At 42.2% G+C, this 23,039-nt stretch overlaps 3 protein-coding genes across 7 annotated transcripts; 1 reads left to right on the top strand and 2 right to left on the bottom strand.

The window, feature by feature from the left end:
• Window positions 1-135: 135 nt before the first annotated feature.
• LOC132788919 (uncharacterized) lies at window positions 136-11,747 on the bottom strand. 4 transcript variants are annotated; one of them, XM_060796601.1, is made up of 22 exons: window positions 11,461-11,747; window positions 10,803-11,334; window positions 10,554-10,751; window positions 10,189-10,410; window positions 9,652-10,131; window positions 8,800-9,588; window positions 8,550-8,747; window positions 8,170-8,394; window positions 7,648-8,103; window positions 6,890-7,588; window positions 6,255-6,479; window positions 5,750-6,196; window positions 5,205-5,687; window positions 4,670-5,143; window positions 4,344-4,607; window positions 2,493-3,110; window positions 2,045-2,436; window positions 1,669-1,824; window positions 820-1,603; window positions 610-702; window positions 450-533; window positions 136-376 (listed from the first exon to the last, which is right to left on the bottom strand). In XM_060796601.1, exons 1-22 carry the CDS (start codon window positions 11,512-11,514, stop codon window positions 240-242), a joined length of 8,010 nt encoding a protein of 2,669 aa, XP_060652584.1. In that variant the 5' UTR covers window positions 11,515-11,747; the 3' UTR covers window positions 136-239. The 4 variants fall into 4 exon arrangements, with proteins under 4 accessions (XP_060652584.1, XP_060652582.1, XP_060652585.1 ...); XM_060796599.1 differs by having other exon boundaries at window positions 2,493-4,607; window positions 11,461-11,696; XM_060796602.1 differs by lacking the exons at window positions 4,670-5,143; window positions 5,205-5,687; window positions 5,750-6,196; ... (3 more) ...; window positions 8,170-8,394; window positions 8,550-8,747 and having other exon boundaries at window positions 2,493-4,607; window positions 11,461-11,655.
• Window positions 11,748-11,853: 106 nt separating this feature from the next.
• On the bottom strand, window positions 11,854-13,167 carry LOC132788920 (cytochrome c oxidase assembly protein COX18, mitochondrial). Its single transcript, XM_060796604.1, has 2 exons — window positions 12,663-13,167; window positions 11,854-12,600 (listed from the first exon to the last, which is right to left on the bottom strand). The coding sequence occupies exons 1-2, from the start codon at window positions 13,122-13,124 to the stop codon at window positions 12,010-12,012; spliced, it is 1,053 nt and encodes a 350-aa protein (XP_060652587.1). The 5' UTR covers window positions 13,125-13,167; the 3' UTR covers window positions 11,854-12,009.
• Window positions 13,168-13,500: 333 nt separating this feature from the next.
• LOC132789792 (F-box only protein 33) lies at window positions 13,501-18,936 on the top strand. Of its 2 annotated transcripts, none has more exons than XM_060798055.1 (5): window positions 13,501-13,779; window positions 14,992-15,147; window positions 15,214-15,318; window positions 15,378-16,188; window positions 16,248-18,936. In XM_060798055.1, the coding sequence occupies exons 1-5, from the start codon at window positions 13,637-13,639 to the stop codon at window positions 16,389-16,391; spliced, it is 1,359 nt and encodes a 452-aa protein (XP_060654038.1). In that variant the 5' UTR covers window positions 13,501-13,636; the 3' UTR covers window positions 16,392-18,936. The 2 variants fall into 2 exon arrangements, with proteins under 2 accessions (XP_060654038.1, XP_060654037.1); XM_060798054.1 differs by having other exon boundaries at window positions 13,502-13,768.
• The last annotated feature ends 4,103 nt before the right edge of the window (window positions 18,937-23,039 follow it).

Below are 23,039 nucleotides of genomic sequence, written 5' to 3'. Positions count from 1 at the left end.
AAACGGCTCAAAGAATTTATAAAAGTGCAGGAATGCGAAACAGGTTAATTAAAAGTGCAGCAATCATGGATTGAGTTTTCCATAAGATTATAGACTATTGAAAAGACAAATTTAAACAGCAAACAAGAAATGGTATGCTTTGCATACTTTTAGGTGCCATAATTTATTACAAAGCACTGCTTAAAACAATTAAATTAAAAGGCAAGTAATGGGTTAAGCATATTAGCCAACGCGTCGCCTCACATGCGCATTAAACTTTGATTGATCTTCTCGTAGATCCAATCGATGTAGTGACAAACACGCACATAGACGCCAGGACGATTCTGATAGCCGCAGTGTTGACCCCACGATATGATGCCGTACAGTGTCTCGCCATCTGCAAAGAAGTAGCAAACGAATAAGCTCTCGCAACATTTTGGGAGTCACTTATGCTTCAGTGTCAAGCTTACCCTCGTCGGAGCAGACAAGCGGGCCGCCAGAGTCGCCCTCGCAGGCATCGACGCTCTCATCCATGGAGCCGGCGCAGAACATGCCTAGCAACAAGCAGCGAGCAGCGAAAAAGCGGCAATCAATCAATCAATCAATCATACCAAAATGTCACACACTTACCCTCAGTCATAGCATCGCCGTAGACATTCAGTTGCTTGCAGGTGGTATCCGGCAAAATGGGCAACTGCGCAGCACGCAACTCCTGCGAGGGAGCTGTGTATAAAAAGGGGTCAGGGAATTAGCAAAAATTCGGCTTTAAGAGCCTCAGTACTTAATTTTTTTTTTAAATTTATGAACTGGGTATGAAAGTTGATTAATGACTGCACTTACTGGAAACACCTGATTTGATGGAACCCCAGCCTGAGATGGTGCAGGTGCGGTTCTCGGTGAGCGGAGCTCCACGCTCCGGCAGGCAAATCGGTTGTACGTAATCGTTGAACTTGAGTGGCGTCTTCAACACCACAACGGCAATATCGTTGTTCATGTGCGTGGGCTGACGGAACTGTTCGTGTGTGTACCAGTTCTCAATGAATGAATCCACCTCGGAGTGCTCGGCAATGTTGGCATAATGATCGCCCACGCGCACAAAGTAAGCGCCCTTCCGATGACCATAGAGACAATGGGCAGCAGTGAGCAGATGTCGCTTCGAGATGACCACAGCACCACACCAATGACTGGAGATGCCGCCACGTCCACGAGTGCGTATGGTTGCCTGCCAGGGATGGCGACCACGACGTGCCACGCTACCTTTGACAACACGCTCTTCGGGATGCGCAAACTCATCCAATAAATCATCCTTGAAGATGCCACAGCGTCTTGGCGTGTGCAGCGCCTTGCTCGATCTCTCCCAGAGCCCAATATCGGAGAAACTAACTGCACTTGCATCACCGGCCGTCTTATTTGCGCTCGTTGGCTGCAACTTGGTAAAGAGTCGCTGCTGTCGTGGTCGTGGACCTGCAGTGCAACGCAGACTGACATCCTCGGTGTGATTGCAGTTGTGTTCGCCCCAATTCCAGTGGCTGCACTTGTCAATGCTCGTCTCATTGCCCTGGCACATCACTTGATCCAACCAAATGGGTCCGTTGCCAGGTCCAAAGATGTTGGCCTCCATTTTCTGCAAAGTTGGGAGAATGCAATATAAATAAGTAAAAAGTTCTTCTTCACAATGATGAAACTTACCGGTGTGCCGTAGTAACCGAGCGAGTTGCAAGCCACTTGAGCGGACTTCATATTGAAATCGTCATCGCAAACGCTGCCCCAAACACCATGGTACTTGACTTCAAGACGTCCCTCATTTGGACTCCTTCCACCCTCCAAGCGGTACTCTACGGGCGCCTGTAAATGAAGGCAAAAAAAAGGAAAATTAAACATAAGTTCCTTAAACATAGGGTATGCAATATTTTAGCAAATTCAATAAGCTGACAAACAGGCGAAGTTCGTCTATAGCCTCTTTACTATTGATGCTAATGTAACTCCATAGTCTGAAAAGATGCTTCATAACTACCGACTATAATTCGAATTAATTCCAACAGGATTTCTTCTACTATTTACTCACCTTGCACACAGCATCACTTTCGTCTGATTTATCGGCACAATCAGCAGTATTATCACACACAAAGGCTGGAGGTATACACTCCTTTGACGTGTGACATAGCCACAAGTTGTTGGGGCACTTGAGCAGTGGCACCTTGCAGACAACGCCGACAACCTCATCGACACCACAGTTGTGAACACCCCAACCCTTGAAGTCGCAGTCCTTCAGCCTTGTCTCATTGCCGCGGCAATCGACCGCATCCATAACATAGTTGAAGTTGCGCTCGGGCGGCACATAAAATGAGTTACCGCGCACCTCGGCGGCACCCATCTTAAAGCCCAGTTCCCGGCACACAACGTCCGCATCCCGTAGTCCAAAATTATCATCGCAAACATAACCCCATTGACCATTGACTGGGGGCGAAATTCATCCATTAGTTTTATTGCTTTAAAAGGAACTCTTAACTCACTTTTGACCTCAACACGTCCCATGTTTGGACTGTTGCCGCCGGTTAACCTCAGCTGATAACCCAGGTGATCGCAGCGGGACTCATCTTTGCGATTGCCACAGTTGTTGACGCCATCACAGACTTGCGATTGCTTTACACACTTGCCGCCGCCACAATCGAACTCACAGGACTCCTCAAAGTCGCCGCGAAAGCTAATGTCGACGCTATGTGGTGTGGTGGCTTCAGCGTTTGGATTGGGCAGAAACTCCTCGTCATCATCTTGCTGCTGCGGCTTTTGCTCTTCGTCAGCGAAGGGATTGGGCAAATTAGGATGCTGGCTGTGGAAGCGACGACTGTGCTGGTGCTCGGAATGAGAAGGATTGTGGTGTTGGTGGTGGTTATGGTCATGGTGGGGATGATTGGGACTGTGATGGTGTTGCGGCTTTTCGAACGGATCGGGCATGTTTGGATGACGCAGGTGGAACTCACGACTGTGACCCTGCGTGTGCCAATTACTTGGTGTTGTGCTGCCTTCAACATCTACCTTGCGGGTGCTACGCTGAAAGTCGGTTGTGTCATAGCCGTTGGGATAGGTTGTGGGATTGAGAGTCTGCTCAGTGCGCGCCGTCTCGCCCGCATCTGGAACAACAGAATCGTCAGAATCGTCAAGGCTTGCCTGTTCGCCTGCCACAATCAATTCCACATCATCTTTGGGCGTCTGTCCACTAAGATGTCTTACTGTTCGCGGGGTAGTCGAGGTTGGGGGTCTACTAATAGCCGATGCTATAGCGGATTCAGCACGTAATGTTAGAGCCTCTGCAGCATTGCCGCTATGATTGAAATAGGGTCGCAGCATGAGACGCAATGCCTCGTTAAGAGCCGCCTTTGAATTCGGGTCCACATTGGGTTGGGCACTTTGCGTGGGATTGTAAAAGTCATGCTTGAACGGCGGTGGCCTCAAACCACTTTTTTCAGTAGTTGTGGTCAGCAGCTCAGCATCATCCAAGTCCTGATCATCGTACTCCTCTTGGGCATTGAACGGATCAGGAGCTGGAGCTGGCGGTGGCGCTTTGTGCCAAGAAGTATTACGCGAGTGCGCAACACCTGCATAGGGTGGACTATAATGAGGATAGCTGCCTGGCTGATTAGGCGATGCGTTGCTTAAGGGCGGATAAATGGGAAACGTGCGCACACTCGACTGGGTTGTGGTAGTCAAGGTATTTGCAGGAGAAGGTGGTGGAGGCTGCAGGCCACCATAGAGATTGGACTCGTCTGAAGGTTGAGAAGGAGCATGATAGCTTGGACTGTGATTAGCGGGCACACCAGGAACTGGAGGTGGTGGCCTAAAACTGGGCTGATGCCCTGAAGCACTGGGCAGCTGATCAACACTTGTGTGCGGATTGTAGTCGAGGTCTAGAGGTCGTTGTCCGGGTAGAGGAGGTGGAGTGGTCCGCGAATTGAAGTCTGGCTGAAGTCGCTCCCGGTATGTAGGTCGAGGACTATCCCGAGAGGGTTCGTAATCAATACCATAAGGGTTGGGACTAGTGGGAGTAGACGGATCATAGTCTAGATCAAGGGGTCGCTGTCCGGAGAGAGTAGATGGGTGTTGAGGTAGTGTAGAAGGATTTTGGGGTTGGTAGGAAGGATATTGAGGCGGGGAGAAGGGATTTTGGGGCAGTGGTCGCCATTCATTGGACGGCGCATGCACATCGATTCTGCGACTAAAGTTCTGACGCGACCAAGTTTGTGGTTCATCCACGGGCTGGGCATAATAGATATGCTCCTGGCTTGACGTCGTTGTCGTTGGCACGGGCGCCATTGGAGCCAGCGGTGCTTTATAGATTGTGTTTGTGGCTGACTCGGGATAATTACGCTTTGGCTGCAGTGAACCCTCCACATAGAGCACGCTCTGCGTGGGCGATTGCTGACTGTAGGAGCTGCCGTGGCCCGACCAACCAGCCGGCTGGTGGGGTTGTGGAGGCTGCTGCTGTCCGGGATAGCCAAAGCCAATGCCAGCGGGTCGTTGCATGTTCATGTTACTCCATCGATCACCGCCTTGATATGTTGTCGTCTTAATGCCTGAAGCACTACCTGACTGATCGTAACTCCCTTGATGTGTGCGTGGCTCACGGTATTCTGCAAATGTACAAAGCATGATTAGCAAGGCTTAAAAGGGGAGGAGTTGAGTTGTTAGTAACCAAGACTTAGATCTTCTCGCCAATTGTAGTTGCCCAATGCATATTCTACGTTGGGACCGAGCAACTGTTCGCGTGTTGCACAATTGTTTTCGGCAATGCTAAAAACTTTTCCTGCGGGACACTCAAGAATCAACGCCAGCGAATTAGAGGAACCGGGAGAACAGCTCAAGTAACGATCGGAACGCGTGGGATGAGGATAATACCCGATTACTCCAGCAGGACAATAAATTCTGCTGCTATTTGCTGCTCGAATTTGCAGCCACCAATCGTAAAAGATCTTTAGTTCACTGCTCTTGTCGACACGATTGGAACGTTGCACTTGTTGTTGCAACTGGCAGCTACGTTGCGACAGACTAAAGTGTTGGCCCTGCGGACAACTCTCCAGATGAGTTTCACCCGCTACACATCTCAAGTACTTGGTACAGTCAAAGGGATAAACAAAGTTGCCCACCGCATCTCTGGGACAACTGATGGCTATAAATGAAAATTGACGTTTCAAGAAATTTCCAATTGTTTGGACACTCAGCACACTCACTCTCTAAGTGCTGCAGCTGTCCTTGGCCAAAGCTGGTCACGTGTTCGTTGGCCGACAGTCGATCAGTTGCCTGGCAAACCTTTTGAGCCACATTAAACAGCATGTTCGCCGGACACTTCCAGATCTCCGTCAATCCCTCCACACAATACAGATAGCTTTGGGCATCAAAGGGATGTGCATGCAGTCCATACACATTACTGGGACAGCTCACGCGATTGTAAGCACTTCCATCGCTATATTGTCGAGATCCTTGGTACAATTCTGCTTTCATGTATTCCACACGATCGTAGTTGGAGTTCAAGGTATGAGCATCGGGCACACAACGTCGCTGCGAGATGCTAAAGACATGTCCCTGATCACAGCTCTCAATGGTAGTCCTATGATTGAGGCAATTCAAATACTTGGTGCAATCGAAGGGATGCAAAAAGTAACCCTGATCGTTGAAAGGACAATTAATCGTAGTAATTTCTTGGCCATAGACAGCTACAAAAATATGGGCAAAAATAAATAATAACAAACAAGGTAAACCAAAGAGCTAAGCTTACTGGGCAACTGCACACTTGTGTAGGAATAATCGAGGAATTCGTGCGACGACAGCTGAGAACGCGGCAGGCAGACACGTTTGGACAGACTGAAGAAGGTTCCAGTGGGACATTGGCCCACCTGCATTTCACCATGCTGACAGTAGACAAAGTAAGCACCGTGATAAGGATAGGCATACTTGCCATCCATGCTGCGTGGACAAGCCGTCAAAGTAAATTGAAAGCTTGAATTCTCGACATAAACAGAGCCAGACGAGCGTCTGATGAAATCCCCTTGTTGCAGCAGCGCATATGGACGACAAGTGCGTTCAATAAGACTAAAGCCCCTGCCCTCTCCACAGCTGACCACGAAAAGCTCTCCTCCGGCATCACAGCGCACATATTTGCCCGCATCGAAGGGATAGAGATGCAGACCATCAATGCCAGCTGGACAACGAGTTAGCTCCAAGGCTGTTGAGTGAAACAGTCTGAAACACTGATTGATAAAGCAACAACTTGACGAACTTACAATATTCGTGGCTAATCTGCGATACGGTGTAGCCCACATAGTCAGTGGGCTGCAGCTCAGCTTTAGGGCGACATTGACTTTTCGATATGCTAAACACATGGTTGGAAATACAGTTCTGTATGGCGACCCGATTGCCTTTACAGTTAAGGAACTTGGTCTGATCGAAGGGATGCACAAAAAGACCTTCAGTCCCATCAGGACAGAGCAGATCGTTTCGCGGCAATGCTAGGAGTGAACATAAGGATTAGCAAGAAGGAAAGACCCTAGTCGATACATTCGATGGGCGCAAAAGATGAAACGAAACCCAAGTGAAAAAGCAGGTGAAGCAAGTAAATCAGAGTTCAAAAACGAAATCTCTATAAAAGGGTAAGACCAAAGTCAATATATTGGACTTGGCCAGATCCTGTACTTATACTTATGCTAAATGGATAGCAAATGAAACCAAACCCAGGTGAAAAAGGTGAAGCAAGCAAGGCATAGAAATTGAATGATAAGACTGCAGACCACAGAGACTGTGCCAGTCCCAGTAGTTATGCTTATGGTGGCTTTAAAATGATCAGTTCAGGATGAAAAAATCCACACGAGAAAGCAGGCGAAACAAATAGGCGAAATATCAAAAATGTTGATAAACTTACAGGGTCTTTGGGTAGGTTGAATTGGACCGTAATCGAGTCCCACCGGCGAGCAATTCAATGTGTGTGGATTGAAAATCTCATCCAATCCACATTCCTCCACAATTGGTTGGACGTCAATGCCGCACTTTTGATACTTACGCGGATCGCTGGCATGTGGACGTAGGCCGCGATATCCTGGTGGGCAATAAGGACCAACAGTTGAGCCACTTGCTTCAACTGATCCAAAGTTCGTGGGAGTCACATTTCCCGCTCCATTTAAGCTTCTGTTCCCACAATCCACAATATTTATGAATTGACAGACCAAAGCGGCGGAATTGAAAGCCGTGCCAGGTGAACAATGCTGCACCGAAGTGTGTCCATCAGCACAGTTTAGAAACTGGGCGCAGTCATAAGGATGCGGATGCAATCCCCTTACACCGTAAGGACAACTGATCTCCTGGTGTGAGCTATCAACTTTGCTCTGTCGGTGTTGATCCACTTGAGTGTACTCAAACTCCACACGATCGTAGGCGGTACTCAATTGATTTTTAACCACACAACGACGCTGCGAGATGCTAAAGAACTTGCCCAGTTCACAGCGCTCAATGAAGGTTTGACGATTGCGGCAGCTAAAATACTTGCTGGAGTCAAAGGGATGCAAGAAATAGCCATCAGCATTATCGGGACACACTACAAGCTTAAAGTCTTGCATAAAGTCGCCTGTGAAAGTGAGGATCAATAAGAGGAACTTTTGGGTATTAAAAAGCCAAGCAGCTTACTAGACAATTGCACACTGGTGTAGGAATAGTCCAGGAATTCATGCTGCGTCAGCTGTTGTCCAGCAAAGCAATCACGCTTGGCAAGACTGTAATAGGTGTATCGCGGACAAGACTTCAATTGCAGAACACCTCCCTGACAATGCACAAAGTAAGCCGCATTGAAGGGATAGGCGAACTTTCCCTCCAGACTGCGGGGACAGGCTAAGAGCGAACTCTGCGTATCCGTGTAGATAAAAGTACCGGCAATAATCATCTCAGAGATAAACTTGACCCGTTCCCCTGCATCCAGATGTTCAATAGAGCGACAAGCACGTTGCTTGTAGCTGTATGCCAAATTGGGATCGCAGCTGTGTAGCGACATTTTTCCACCAGATGAACAGCGCAAATACTTGCTAGCATCGTATGGATAAAGATGAAGGCCTTCAGTGCCAGCAGGACAATTGTGGAGTATTAAAGCTGTGAGAGGATCACAAACACAGTCACTGTGATGAGCTTAGAACAGAGGTAAAGCGTCTCACTTACAGTAGTCTTGACTGATCTCTGAGACAATGTAGGCCACATAATCGCTGTAGATTAACTGCGACTTTGGATGGCAGTATCCTCGCGATATGCTAAACACCTGACCAGAATTACAGCTCTGAACAGTCACCAATTTGCCCTTGCAACTCAAATACTTGGTCTGATCGAAGGGATGAGCAAACCATCCTTCGACACCATCAGGACAGAGCAGATAATTCGTTCCGGCAGCTAAGATGGAGCATTAGGATTACAAACTAAGCAAGCAACGCAAGCAAACTGAAAGCGCATGAGAAAAGCAAAGCAAATGGATAAAGAAACCCCAGGTGAAAAAGCAAATGAGGTAAGCCAAGCAAAAATAGCAACAATAAAAACGCTCAACTTACAAGAATTTTGATCTAAGGATCGACTAGGAATGCAAGATAAACTCTTGCTATCGAATATCTCAGTCAAAGGGCATTGCTCCACAATAGGCTGGATGCCAATTCCACATCTGAGATACTTTTGAGGGTCAGTAGGATGGGGTTGCAAACCTTGGGCACCTGGTTGGCATCTTAAAGCAGCCGCAGCACCACTTGAAGCTCCTAAGATTGTGTTAGTTAAGGAACTAGTTACTCCCATATCAAGCATACGCACCATTATTTACAGATGTATTTAAACGATTTGCACCGCAATCCACTTTATGCTTGTAATCACAGACCTTTAGGTTGGGACTGAAAGCTGTTCCGGGTCCACAATCTTGTATGTAAGTCTGTCCATTGGCGCAGTTCAAGAACTTGGTGCAATCGTAGGGATGTGGCTGTAATCCAGACACACCAGGAGCGCACTTGGGTGTTGAATGCGTTTCCACCAAACGGGCTGAGCCAAACTGGTCATATGCTCCACTTCCAGCTACTGATTGTTGGTAATATCCGTTCGATGAATTTTCCCCATAATGATTCGCACCGCAATCCACTTTATGCTTGAAATCGCAGACCTTTAGCGAAGGACTAAAGGCAGTGCCAGGTCCACAATCTTGTATATACGTGTGGCCATTGGCGCAATTCAGGAACTTGGTGCAATCGTAAGGATGTGGCTGCAAACCGGACGCACCAGGTGCGCACTTAGGTGATGAATGCGTCTCCACTAATCGTGATGATCCAGACTGAGCATAGCCTCCACTTTCGACTGCTGTTTGCTGACTCTGCTGATAAAGCTCATCTGTTGTTCTTTCCAGATAATCCACACGATCAAAGTAGGCAGCCAAACGCGATGTATCCACACAAATTCGTTGTGAGATGCTAAATACCTTGCCCTCTGCACAGCTCTCGATGAAAGTCTGCTGGCCGCGACAGTTCAAGTATTTATTGCAGTCAAAAGGATGCAAAAAGTAACCCACAGCATTCTCGGGACAAACAACAAATGAAAGGTCTTGCCTAAAGTTGCCTGTTGTTGAAAGCGATCATCAATAAGAGGAACTTTTGTGTATAATGAAATCAATCAGCTTACTGGACAATTGCACGCTGGTGTAGGAATAATCCAGATATTCATGTGATGCCAACTGATTGGCCAATAAGCAATTACGCTTTGTGATGCTATAGTAAGTGCCCCATGGACACGACTCCACACGCAGCTGACCATTCTGGCAGAGCACAAAGTAAGCCGCATTGAATGGATAGGCAAACTTGCCCTGCAGACTTTGCGGACAAGTCGACAGCTTGGAGTACGAAACCTGACCATAGCTTAGCTCCGATTGTGAAACCTGATCATAGCTGGTTGTGACTAACTCTGACCAGAATTTTACCCGTTCGCTGCGACTTAAGTGCTCAAGTAGCTGACAACTATGTCGAGTATAACTGTAGCCCATACTTGGAGTACAGCTGATCACAGACAACGCTCCGCCAGCAGCACATTGTATGTACTTGCCAGCATCGTAGGGATAAAGATGAAGACCAGATGTGCCATCAGGGCAATGGGTAAGTATCAAAGCTGTGAAGGGATTATCATCACTACCATAAAGACAGAAAAAGAGATCATGTCACTTACAATACTCGTAGCTGATATCTGAGACCATAAAAGTCACATAATCGCTATAGCTTAACTGAGATTTAAGGTAACAGTTGCCTCTCGATATGCTGAACACTTTCTGGGGCTCACAGCTTTGCACAGCTACCTTCCCATTTTTACAGCTGAGATACTTTGTCTGATCGAAGGGATGCACAAACAAACCCTCGACCCCGTCGGGACAGAGCAAATCATTCCGGGCAGCTAAGATGGAGCATTAGGATTACAAACTAAACATAACACGCAGCTAAAAGCGGATGAGAGAAGCCAAAAGGATGAGTGAAAACCCAGGTGACAAAGCAAATGGACCAAGCAAAGCAGGAATCAGTAGAAAGAGCACAACTTACAGTAGGAATGAGCTTGGCGGTGGCTAGAAACACACGTCAAAAGATTGCTATCGAATACCCAAGACAACTCACATTCCTGTACAATCGGTTGCATGCCAATTCCACAGGAGAGATACTTGTGAGGGTCAGTGGGATGGGGATGCGGACCTCGTACCCCAGGCGGGCAACTAAGATCCACCGCAAAATCACTTGCTTGACCTGCGTTTTGTGTTAGTTCAAGTTCAAGATAGGTTTATCAAGCATACGCACCGTTAGCAGCAGCAGTTGTAGCGCCATTGAAATTATGATTATCTCCGCATTGCACTTTGTGCCTGAAGTCACAGACCAACATGGTTGGACTGAAAGCAGTGCCAGGTCCACAAGATTGTACATAAGTCTGTCCATTGGCGCAGTTCAGGAACTTGCTGCAGTCGTAAGGATGTGGCTGCAATCCAGTCAAGCCTGGTGCGCACTTGGGCTCAGCATCCAGTTGTTGCAGACGCTCCGAACGATTCGGTTGAGCGGCACTTTCGCACGTCCTCTTACTCGCCTGATCACACACGAGCGTCGATGGATTGAACGCTGTGCCCGAAGCACAGGTCTGTATCGACGGACGACCCTCGGCGCAATTGATATAGCGATGACAGTCGTGTGGATATGGTTTCAATCCACTATAGTGAGCCGGGCAAGGCGCATCACGATCATAGATGGGCGCCAGCTGCTCTTGAGCTCTCGCATTGCTGGCATAAGTCGCATGAGCTGATAACCCGCTGCCAGGTTGATAAGCGCTCGATTCATTTGGCTATCGAAGTCGCAATTATGAAATCAAATATTTGTAAATAATATATAGAATGTATGAGAATGATCAAGAGCTTCCTGTATTCCAGAAACTGCTGGACAATTAAAAACAATTAAGAACAATACTTACGACCAGCGACAGCAGAAGAAGCGCCAGTCCCAGGCACTTAAATTGAACGATCATTTGCTACAGTCAATATACAATACGTATTATATTTGATTCACTGGAAAAACTGATAGCGTTTGCCCGAAAGTAAAACAGTTTAAGCGCGGAGATTTAAGTTGTGCTACCGTTGAGGTTCAGTCCTCGACTGATTCAGCCTCCAGTCGATGCTCAATGCTCAAGTCTCAATCTGAATTGGGCTGCAACAGATAGTGGACGACTCAGTGACGACAGAAAAGTCTCTCTCTCTATCGTTGTTAATGGGATGCTGCAACGAAGCGCCAATTGAATACTGCGCTTATCGGTCGTAGCAATCTCCCACTCGCTTATCGTTTTGTTTTGCTACCATTTGTTTACTCAATTATGCTGTGTGTGTATGCGGGGGAACTTCTCAAGAACGATGAGTCGTCGTCTTGACAAATTTAATTTACAAGGGGACAGTCTCCCCTTTTAGGCATAACAAACTTAAGACTAGACTTATAAATAACAACAACTACCACACTACACAAAAGTAGCTCACTTGGCGGCTGGCTTATCAGCCGGCGCCTCATCCAGAAGACGCGCACGCTTCTGTATCTTCAGCCAGAGCTGATCGTAGGGCTGTTCGAGTTCACTCGCTGTCTTGGGTATTCCCACAGCACGTCGTACTTCCGGCGACAACAGCAGCAGATTCTGTGCTAAGCCAAAGCTGCTGGAAGACACCCAATAGACGACCAACGCCGATGGCACCGTGCAGGCCACAGGCACCATGAGAACACTCAGTCCTCTGAACACATTGTTGGCAATATTCTGTAGACGCGTTGCTGGACGTGTCCGCGTCATGGATTGTACCTCAACGATTGCCAGATTGATCAGACCCATTGCCACCGGCAATATATATGAGCTGTCCACAACAGTTAGATTTGGTATCCAGCCAAAGCCGCCAACAGTCATTTCGGTGGCAATAATTTGTGCCTGCAACGATGTGGGATCCGGCAGTAAGTAGACCAGATTGCGCAACGCAACGGATTGGAATATCCACAAGGGAATTTGGCCCCACAGCACAATGACCGTTTTCATTGGATGGCAATTGTCGCGCACAATCAGATTCTGCCACTGTTTCTTGATCTACAAATGTAATAAACACATGTATTAATTATGTAAAAGTTTATGGCCGCAATGAAACAAACCGAACGTCTGTAGACGACTGCCGTTTGCTTGTCGCTCCATTTGAACTTTTGCTTGGCCATTGCCGCCTCCCGCTTCAGCTCCTCCACTATGGCCGGCATCTCCAATGCGATTTTTTCAATGCGCGCCGTTATCTTGTGCTGATAAATGGTCAAGGGTAGCGTGACAACGCTGCGAAACAGAAACGTTGACAGCACTATGGACGCCCACCATGGCAGGCCGCTATAGTCGTGGATCTGTGTCAGCGCCTCCTGCATATAGGCCACAGGTGTGCTGTTCGACAGCGTTTGCCAATAGCCAATCAGGCCACCGGTATTGGCTAAGTGTGTTGCTGCTGCCACTTCTGTCGATGCCTGACGACGTTCCTGCCAGTTGACAATTGTTGTGCTTGCCCGCAAATTTCCATATTTAGTGCAGACTGCAAGTATTTGAGGTCGACGGCAAGCCGCCTGAAGTAACAACATTATTCCACCAAACAGCTGATTTTCAGGCCGTTGCGGTCTCACAGTATTTAAATCGTTATCGATAAGAACATCGACTCAACGGTTGTGCCATAGTGTGGCTGCAAACGGCTTAAATATATTTTTTGGTATTTTTAAACTGAATTTCTGTACTTTACTATTTCATATAATTACGAAATGCTCTTTAATATGTTGAAAGGCTGATCACGGACAGCTAAACACTGGAATGGTGCAAAGAAATGATTAAGCATGATTTTGAGAAAACACAAAATTAAGCAGCTGTTTAAAATTTCGTTTATGGTCACACCGCTACAAATAAAAGAGCTTTAAGAAAGCTTTTTAAAGAAACAAAAAAGTCTTCACCTCTTCTTCTTCATTCACCACAGTGCTGAATCTTAATTGGACGGTGGATGTTGCGTCGTGTTCCGCCGCACACACAAAAAGTAAAAAATTAACAAGTTGAGTGTAAAAAACAAAACGGATTTTTTCGAGATTAAATAGTTGTGTGAATAGTTATGAATATACCCGAATGGCAGACAATACCAACGCTGGTACTGGAGCAAATATTCGATTATCTCGATTCGCGAGACCGCCGAGCTGCAGCCAATTGTTGTTGGGCATGGCGACAACATTTTTTTTCAAAGACGGTAAGTGGTGCGCGAGCAAGGATTATGCTCTTTTAGTGCGTCTTACTAAATTCACAACAAATGGGCCATTTACTACTTGCTTGACTCTATATGCAAGAGGAAAAAACATATACTCGAATGAATGTTTTGTTTGTATGGTGATTTTCGCTTTTTGCGTCTCAAACAAAAACGAAATGCTTCTGCTGCTGCTGTGGGTGACGCACAGCTGTTCCTTTGACTGTCTCTCAAGAGGGAAGAATAGGGGGTGGCAAGTGTATATGTGTGTGTCTGTTTTTTTGGCAAGCCTTGAAAGACAACAAAGCATTTATTAATACGTGTAAATAATAATCAAAGCGCTTTGCCACTCACACAGCTGCACAATGAAAATGTTGCTACACACACACACATAAACACTTGTACAATGTACATACCAAGCATCAGCTGTGTGCTTGTCGCAGCTACAGTGAGGGAAAAAAGTTTTCTGCTGCTAAGCAAACTTTCTATGTTATGTTGCTGTTAGCTTTAGTGTCTGTTAAATAACATTACACGTTATGTATTGCTTATTAAGCAAATTGCTTTTTTAGTGAGCAGCGTACATGAAATATTTATATCGTTATTTATTATTATTATTATTATTATTATTATTTATTTTGATTGCCATTTTATTTGAAAAAAATATACGAAAATCTTGCTAGTGAGGAAGCTAATATTAAATAAGATTACAGACAAATCGTACTTAAACATATAAAACAAAAAATTAAAAACCAATTTTTTTAATTACACAAAATTAAAAAACCATTTTTTTATTTACAAATAATTAAAATACAAATTATTCATTTACAAAAAAAATAATAAACAAATATTTTATTTATAAAAAATTAAATAATATTTTTTTTGTATTTACAAAAAATTAAAAAACAATTTTTTTATTTAGAAAAAATTAAAAAACAATTTTTTTATTTAGAAAAAAATAAAAAACAATTTTTTGATTTACCTTTTTTAAATTATGTTACGATTACAAATATTTTCATTATATTTTTAAAATAATTTGCGTTGCTCACTGTCCAACAATAAAGCAATGGAATTTTTTTAATGCAATAATTAATTGAAACTGCGGTGCAGTAAGTATGCATTAACTTTTGCTGCTTACTGTACATCAGTCACGTAGAAAACAAAAACAGTTTTTGTTAATAGCTGTCTATATGGCATTTGTTTGACTTTCGCCACGACAACGAACGAAATAGCTACTTTAGGAACTTTCGCTTTCACATTGACGTGGCCCAGGATGATCAACTGACGTTCTTCCATCGCTGCATGTCCAATCTGGCCAAGGAGCTGGTGATTGTCTTCAACTTCGACAATGCTTTTCACATCCAAAAGATACGTGGCCTGCTCTACAAGTAAGTGCTATCGAATCAAAACTTATTAATGCTTAACTAATTTGTACTTTTAATGCTTTTTAATAGGGCGGCACGCTGTGATAATATTCGCGCACTACGTTTCCAAACCAACAGTGTGGGCCTAATAGCTCCAGGAAATGCACACAGCGATCAACTGGTGGCCATAGAACAGTAAGTTGAGACTTTCAAAAATTGCTATACTCCACATTCACTTTACACTCTTTCGACAGATGCTTTGTGGAGCCCTTGAAGATGTTTCTCAGTCGCAAGACTCAAGCTTGCCAAGTGTTGGATCTGGGTGGCATTGAAGCACTCACTTATTATGGTTACGATCTGCTCAAGGCCATGGGCAAGCCCCAAGAGTTGTTGCAGTTGACGCTGGCCAGCATTAAATACGATCCCAATCATTATCCCATCCTCGAGCTGGACACAACGTTGCTGCAGAAGTGCGCTTCACTCCAAGTGCTCTCGCTGGATTACGACACACTCAGCGATGAGCTGCTGCACACGATTCAAGTGCTGCCGCTGCGCAAGTTGCTGATCGTTGTCCATGGCTTGGATCGTGATGAGCATGCTGGCGTCTCGGATGCTGCCTGGGCGAATTTCTCAATGCATTTCACACAAATCGAACTGGTGCTGACACTTGTCTATGCCTACGAGGCCGTCGAGCTGCTCGTCAATCGCATTGTGGGCGATCACATGCCTGTGACACACATACGCATACTGTTCTGTGAGTACATGAGCCACGATGCCATCGATGGCCTGTCGATGGCCAACAGCGACACGTTGCGCAGCATCTACTACATTGATTCGGGCAACAATCGCGGCCATAGCAACTACTTAAGCAATATACGCGGTCAGGATGCGTTCGTCATGTTGGCCTGGCGTTGCAAACAGCTCGAGGAGATCGTTGTCCACGGCCATCCAATGGATCCGCACAATTTGCTGGGCATTGCAAGGCTGCGAAGTCGTCAGCTGCGTCGCGTTGAAGTATCGCAAATCAATTGGCCCAACGGTGAACCGCAATACGCCTTCAACGATGTGAGTAGCTCAGTTATTTGTATCAAGATTACATGATGTATATAATTTGTACTTTGCAGGAAATGTGCAAGCTGTTGGGACAACGTTGGAGACTGCTCAAATACGAACAGCTGCCGGCAGCACTCGACTACGGACCCGTCGACTACGATGAACGCAATGAGTTTGTCTACGAGTTGTTGCGTCGAGATCTACAGATCCATTAAAAAACGGAAAAACAGGACACGCACAAACCAAAAATCGAAATAAGCAATGTCATTAATTTAGTAACATTCGACAATTGTGCAAAGCTGCAACAGCAACAACAACAAAAAAAACAACATGACACGTGATCAAATCGAGCGCATAGAAATTTGTAGCGTTTAGTAGACTAGTTAAAAGTTAAACACACAGCAACTAAAAAGAAAAGCGATCAGTAGCCTTTTCTGTTAAGTTATAAAAGGAATTTTTTGATAATGTGACATTCGAGGAACTTATAATTGGCAAGCCTTTATACAACTTACAATATTATGATTACTCTTGACTATGTTTAAACTATGTAAACTAAAAACTTGAACTTTTACGTTTTGGCCACACAGCAAAACAAAAAACAAAAAGATAGCAAAAGCAGAATATAAGTAGAAAGAAGCAAGACTTGAACACTTCGAGAAATGAGAATGCGAATTGTAAACAAACAAAAAACCAGCAGAATTTGTTGTATAAACCAAGTAGAACAACAACTAGCGAATATAGAAAAGAGACAAAAAAACAAGGAGTAGGAGAGATGAGAGATAAACATCATTTTATAAGCAACAACAACTGTGATTCAAACAAAATGCAAGCAAAGCAGCAAAAGCAAAGCCAGTTACAGAGCAGCGCGCAGTAGCTACAAAAACAAAACAAAACAAACAAGCAAAAAACATCCAAGAACAACAAACAAACAATTGTTAAGCAAATTGTCTAGTTAGCTAAGTAGAATACTATAAACATAAATATGTGTTGAAAATGTTTGTAAACCAAAAACCAAAAAGCGAAAAAAAACGACCAATGTCAAATTGTTAGCTCAATCAATTGGCTGAAAAAAAAAAGAAAACAAACAAAATTGTTAACTTTTGTAATATGAGAAGAACAAATAATGTGTAATGCGAAGTTGGCGCTAAATTGTGATAAACAAAAAACAACAACAAATGTAACAAGAACATGACAACAAAAGTACGCAAAGCGCCATCATTTGTGTAGTCTTTAAAAGTGATATTAGCAGCTTTTATGTAAAGCAAACAAAAGCATATTGTAAACAGCACACAACAACAACAGCTGTGTGTGTGTGTGTGTAGCTTGAAAAAAAACTAAAACGAGACATGCGTTAGCCAAAAAAAAAAAAACCCGAATCGAAACAATCCAATTCGTAAAACCGATTCAAAACCGAATCAATCAATCAACTTGAGTATTTTGTAGCAACAAACAGGCATTCATTTATACAATCATCTACTATATTTTTACTTATGTTTGCACAAAAATGCAGTTAGGATACAACTGTTGTCAGGATAGTTGATAGCCCGAGACTAACAACAACAACAAACATCAACAACAACAACAAGAAGAAGAAGAAAACGGTACCTGAAGATCAACTTTGAGCATTTAGCAAAACCAACTCACAAAGCGAGGAATGAAATTGCTCAAATTAAGCTATCTAACAAACAAAACAAATCTATTAAAACGAAAGACTGACAACAACAACAACAAACAAAAACAAAACGTTGCAATGCTCATTGCTGGAGCCGGGCCAACTATCCAAAAAACCAAAAAAAGAACAAGCAGCGATCTCAAAGACAAACTCTAAAAACAACTATCCAAAACTAGAAGAAAACAACAACAACAACTATGCATGTATTTTTGTTATAAACTTCAATAGCGAATATTAATTTGTAAACAACAATTGAGAGTGCAAATCATGTGTAATAAGAAGCAATCTTAATGTGTGTCTATTAAATACGTGTGTACGTATGTATGTGTGTGTGTACATAGTTTATACATATAACAACCAACAAAATGTAATTAAGTTAAGCCTAGTACATACCAACAACAACAAGAACAACAACAACAAAATGTGATAAAAGTGTCATGCTGCTTCCAATCAACAACCACAACAAAAGAGAGAAGAGCACCAAAGAGTCCCCAACAACACACATGAAAAATTAATTGGCAAACGTCTAAAACTATATAAATTATTGTTTAACACAATCATTCGAAAGTATTACACATTTATTCAATGTTAACTGCAAAAAAAAAAAAAACACTTCCAACGCTGCGTATGAGTAACACTCTTTTTGTATACTACAAACAGAACAGCAACAACAACAACAAGATATACATATATACTATATTTTTTAATGCCATTTATTGTATTTCAAAACAAAAACAAAAAACACACAACTTTTGTAAATCATTCCACACAAATATGCTAACGTATGTATTAAAAAACAACAACAACAGCAGAAGTAGAAGAAGAAAATGAAGATGAAGATGAGATTAGAAACGAAACAACAAGAAAACAAAGAGACAGACAGGCCGTGCATTAACAACAAGAACATGAACAAGAATTATTATATATATGCAAGTTATGCTTAAAATCGTATAAGAGCAAAAAGTCTATGGAAGAAGAAGCTGTGATAGAAACAACAACAAACAAAAGGCAAAATAACAAAACAACACACAAAGCAAATTTGAAGAGTTAGGAGATGAAGTAGAACAAGAAACAAAAAAAACAAAACAACATTTAAAAAAAGCCAATGCGAAACATATGCGACCAACCAAAGGTTAACAACAACTTTTGCAACAAAAGCGAAACTGAAAACTGAATGAAAAATTTAAGGAACCAGGAGAGAGAGAGAAAATCGATCGAAGGCAGAGAGAACAATGAGATCCAGAGTTCTAATTATTATTCTATTGATTATGCGTAGTAGTTAGCTTAGCAGACCAACTTAGAAAGACAACAACAACAAACATAAACAAAATATAGAAAACACAACAAGTAAAAGCACAAAAAGTGAAGTGTTTAAGCAACAACAACAACAACAACTAAATAATTAATTAATTAATGAGAAATTTGCACATTTCAAAAATGAAAAGGAAAATCGTATTTATTTTATTTAAATATATTAACTAAATAAATGTACTATTTTATTTGCCTAGCTTTTTGTGTTGTGCAACATTTTAAAAGCTTCTATATAAAAATACAAAAAAAAAACAAAGCAAAGCAAAGCAAAAAGCCAACAGCAATTTTGTGGCATATGCAATATCATAAATTTAAGCAAGTTAAATGAAAATTATATATCGCAAAGAGAATAATTCAAAATGAAAACAAAAAAAAACCGAAAACAAATTCAAAAGTAGCAATTGAAATGTATTGAATTAATAAAGCTAATAAAAATCAATAAACACGTTTCAAACTTAATAAAAACAATCATTGCAAATTAATGGGTGGGATTATAGAACTTGTCGCAAATTGAGGGGGCTTATAAAGAAAGTTTTGCGGATCTGAAACTTGAACCCATTTTGAACTACTTTCAAAAATAAAATAGGCTGGAAGAGTATTATAACTTAGTACCTCCATGAAACGTATATAACAAGTACAAAGAGGCATCTCCGACCCTATAAAGTCTATATATTCTTGATCAGCGTCAACAGCCGAGATAATATAGCCATATCCGTCAGTCTGTCTGTCCGACCGTACGAACACCTGGATATCAGACAGCATTTTTATACCCGCTACCCATAGGGTAGAAGGGTATTAGAACTTTGTGCCGACAGGAAATGTATGTAACAGGTAGAAGGAAGCATCTCCGACCGCATAAAGTATATATATTCTTGATCAGCAACAGCAGCCGAGACGATCTAGCCACGCAGATCAAGTTTGTTTCAAATTTTTGCCACGCCCACTTCCGCCCCCGCAAATCAAAAAAATAACAAGCGTAATTGTAAAGCTAGAATTGTGAATTTTGGTGTATACAATAATAACTGTAGTATTTATGATTCCTGAAAATTTGGTTGCGATCAGATAAAAATTGTCGAAGTTATTAAAGAAATACTTTTGTATGGGCAAAAACGCCTACTTACTAGGGGTCTAATTTGCTTTGGCCGACAATGCGGTACTATATCGATATACCAAATATACCATTTGGTATATTTTTAGTATTTTTAGTATATTTTGTATATTTTAATAATAATACCCAAAAATATTTTTTTTTAGTATTTTTGTAGTATAATTGGTATGTTTTGAGAATAATACCGCAAAATGGGGGTAGCTGGTATCTCACAGTCGAGCACACTCGACTGTAGCTTTCTTACTTGTTTATGTTAGCACGCAGATCATATTTATTTTAAAATGTTGCCAAATCGATAAATGTCAATAACAAGCGTAATGTTGAAGGTAGAGTGGCGAGTTTTGGTACATATAATAATAACTATACCTTATATAATTCCTTTCCCCATACAAAACAAATTATTAAATTACTTCTAATGCCTACTTGCAATGCATTTTAGTAGCTTTGTCTGTTCATTTGGTATATATTTAACTCTATGATATATTTGGATTGTAGTCTTTATCAATATACCAAATATAGCCTTTGGTACATTTTAGGAATTTTGTGGTATATTTTAAGAATTATACCGCATTGTTTAGCTTTTATAAGAAATTGATTGCGGATCTCTTATAGTCGAAGACACTCAACTGTATCTTTTTTACTTAATAAAATAGTAATAGATCACTATGATATTTTAGACTAAATTCTTGGGAAACTATTGTGAGCTTTTAAAGTAAGTTTTGCGGATATAGTCGAAACTCGAAAAGATTCAAAACAAAAAATATGATTATGGATATTTAATTTTGAAAACTAAAATTTTTCAAATTGTAATAGATTATTATACTTAAATTAATTTTTATAGATTGAATTGAATTCGAAAACTATATCGGTTCTAAATTAATCATATAGTAGAACCAAAAAGTTTGTTAGTTCCTTCCTTTTTATCATCTTCAGTTTGAATTTAAATACACTAAACTAATCTACTTTAATGCAGACATTCAACTAAACTCAAATCGTGTCTTCCTGTTGTATTATTTGCCATAAAAGAGGCAGAATAAGTTACAAAAACCATAAGGATATCAGCTCAGCCCATACTGTAAAAAATTTAATCTGAAATCAGAAACTTTGGCTTCGAAAAGAAATGGAAAAAACACCCGCTGAGTAAAATTGCTGCGGCAGCAAAATAATAATAAATAAATGCGGTAAACGCAGATAAATAAACGTAGATAGGCTGCCAGAAAGAGAGAGACAGAGAGAGAGAGAGAGAGTTAAAGGCGGTTTGTGTACAAAATGATGGCCGAAGCAAGGATATTAAATATGAGACACACCCCCCAAGGGCTGAGTTCCTTCCTCGAGAAGCACGAGACAGACATTTCAATTTATATACTTTATTATTGCATACTTTGGGGCGCCAGCAGCAGCTGTTACACAATCAAAACATCAACAAAAGAAGCAGACTCACACACACACACACACATGTAAAGACACCCACACACACAGAGAGAGAAAATAATAACTTCCGCTTGTTGTTTTGATGTGCGCAATCGCAGGAAAAGCGAGCTTTTCTCTACGCCAAAAAGTCCTTGAACCTTTGACCTTGTTTTATTGTTTGGAGCTGAATCCTGGACTGCTAGCGTTATATAAGCAACGACGTTATGCAACATGCTGTGCTGCAATGTTGCAGCTGCTACTGCAGTGCTTCTTAAACTGCAAGGTGCTTAACAAACTGAATGATAAGCAGAATTTGCGTTTGCTTTAAAGCAAGCAGATAGCGTAGCGAATTATTTAAACTTATCTAGAAATTGGACAGCGTTTGTTTGGCTAGACGTCAGCACGTCACGTAACGGAAATTTGATATGCGATACAATTCTGAGAAATTGTAAGAGCAACAACAAATGCAACTACAACAGCGTACAGTTGGCATTGCATTGACGCACGCAGTTTGGGAGTCACACAGTGCAGCTAAAACTGCAGAGAACAGCATTCTACTTACTTTTCTTGATTCAGTTAGCGTTTAGCTATGATTAATACTCCTATTCTTATAATAATGCCCAATTGTCGAGAGTATTTTTTATAGAGTGCAGTTGGCATTGCATTGACCCAGTTTGAGAGTCACACAGTGCAGCTGAAACTGCGGAGACCCGAATTTTAGTTGCTGTTGTTGATTCAGTTAGTGCTTAAGCAACTTAGCTATGATTGATAGACACACTCTAATACTCTTATTCTTATAATAATGCCCAAATAGCGAGAGTGTTTTCTATATAGACTACAGTTAGTTTTGCATTGCACTGCACGCACGTAGTTTGGAAGTCACACAATGCAACTCAAACTGCAGAGACCTGAATTTTAATTACATTACTTGGTTTAGTCAGTGCGTAAACAACTTTGATATGATTGATAGACGCACTTTAATACTCTTATTCATCATTTTTTATATAGTTGAAGAATGAGAAATACCGCCCAATTAAAGAGAGTATATTTTATAAAGAGTTGGCATTGCATTAACGCACGCAGTTTGGGAGTCACACAGTGCAGGTAAAACTACAGAGAACAGCATTTTAGTTACTTTTCTTAATGCAGTTAGTGTTTAGCTATGATTGATAGACGCGCTTCAATACTCATATTCACCCATAGTTAAAGCATGAGTAATAATGCCCAATTAGCGAGAGTATGTGTTATATACAGTACAGTTGGCCTTGCATTGGACCAGTTTGAGAGTCACACAATGCAGCTCAAACTGCTAAGACCCGCATTTTAGTTAATGTTAGTGCTTAAACAACTTAGCTATGATTT

This window comes from Drosophila nasuta, chromosome 3 (assembly GCF_023558535.2).
Source record: "Drosophila nasuta strain 15112-1781.00 chromosome 3, ASM2355853v1, whole genome shotgun sequence".
Lineage (NCBI taxonomy): Eukaryota > Metazoa > Arthropoda > Insecta > Diptera > Drosophilidae > Drosophila > Drosophila nasuta.
The sequence above is the reverse complement of the archived record's forward strand: the minus strand, read 5'-3'. Positions and strand labels throughout refer to the sequence as shown.

Excerpts from the sequence above, each read along its gene's own strand:
- LOC132788919 (XM_060796599.1), bottom strand. The coding sequence starts at position 11,514 with ATGATCGTTCAATTTAAGTGCCTGGGACTGGCGCTTCTTCTGCTGTCG. Across the intron at positions 1,825-2,044 it reads AAAGTGATGCTGTGTGCAAG|GCGCCCGTAGAGTACCGCTT; the intron begins GTGAGTAAATAG and ends CTTCATTTACAG. Across the intron at positions 1,604-1,668 it reads TCGGTTACTACGGCACACCG|AAAATGGAGGCCAACATCTT; the intron begins GTAAGTTTCATC and ends CCAACTTTGCAG.
- LOC132788920 (XM_060796604.1), bottom strand. The coding sequence starts at position 13,124 with ATGTTGTTACTTCAGGCGGCTTGCCGTCGACCTCAAATACTTGCAGTC. Across the intron at positions 12,601-12,662 it reads CAGTCGTCTACAGACGTTCG|ATCAAGAAACAGTGGCAGAA; the intron begins GTTTGTTTCATT and ends TTACATTTGTAG.
- LOC132789792 (XM_060798055.1), top strand. The coding sequence starts at position 13,637 with ATGAATATACCCGAATGGCAGACAATACCAACGCTGGTACTGGAGCAA. Across the intron at positions 15,148-15,213 it reads ATACGTGGCCTGCTCTACAA|GGCGGCACGCTGTGATAATA; the intron begins GTAAGTGCTATC and ends GCTTTTTAATAG. Across the intron at positions 16,189-16,247 it reads CGCAATACGCCTTCAACGAT|GAAATGTGCAAGCTGTTGGG; the intron begins GTGAGTAGCTCA and ends TGTACTTTGCAG.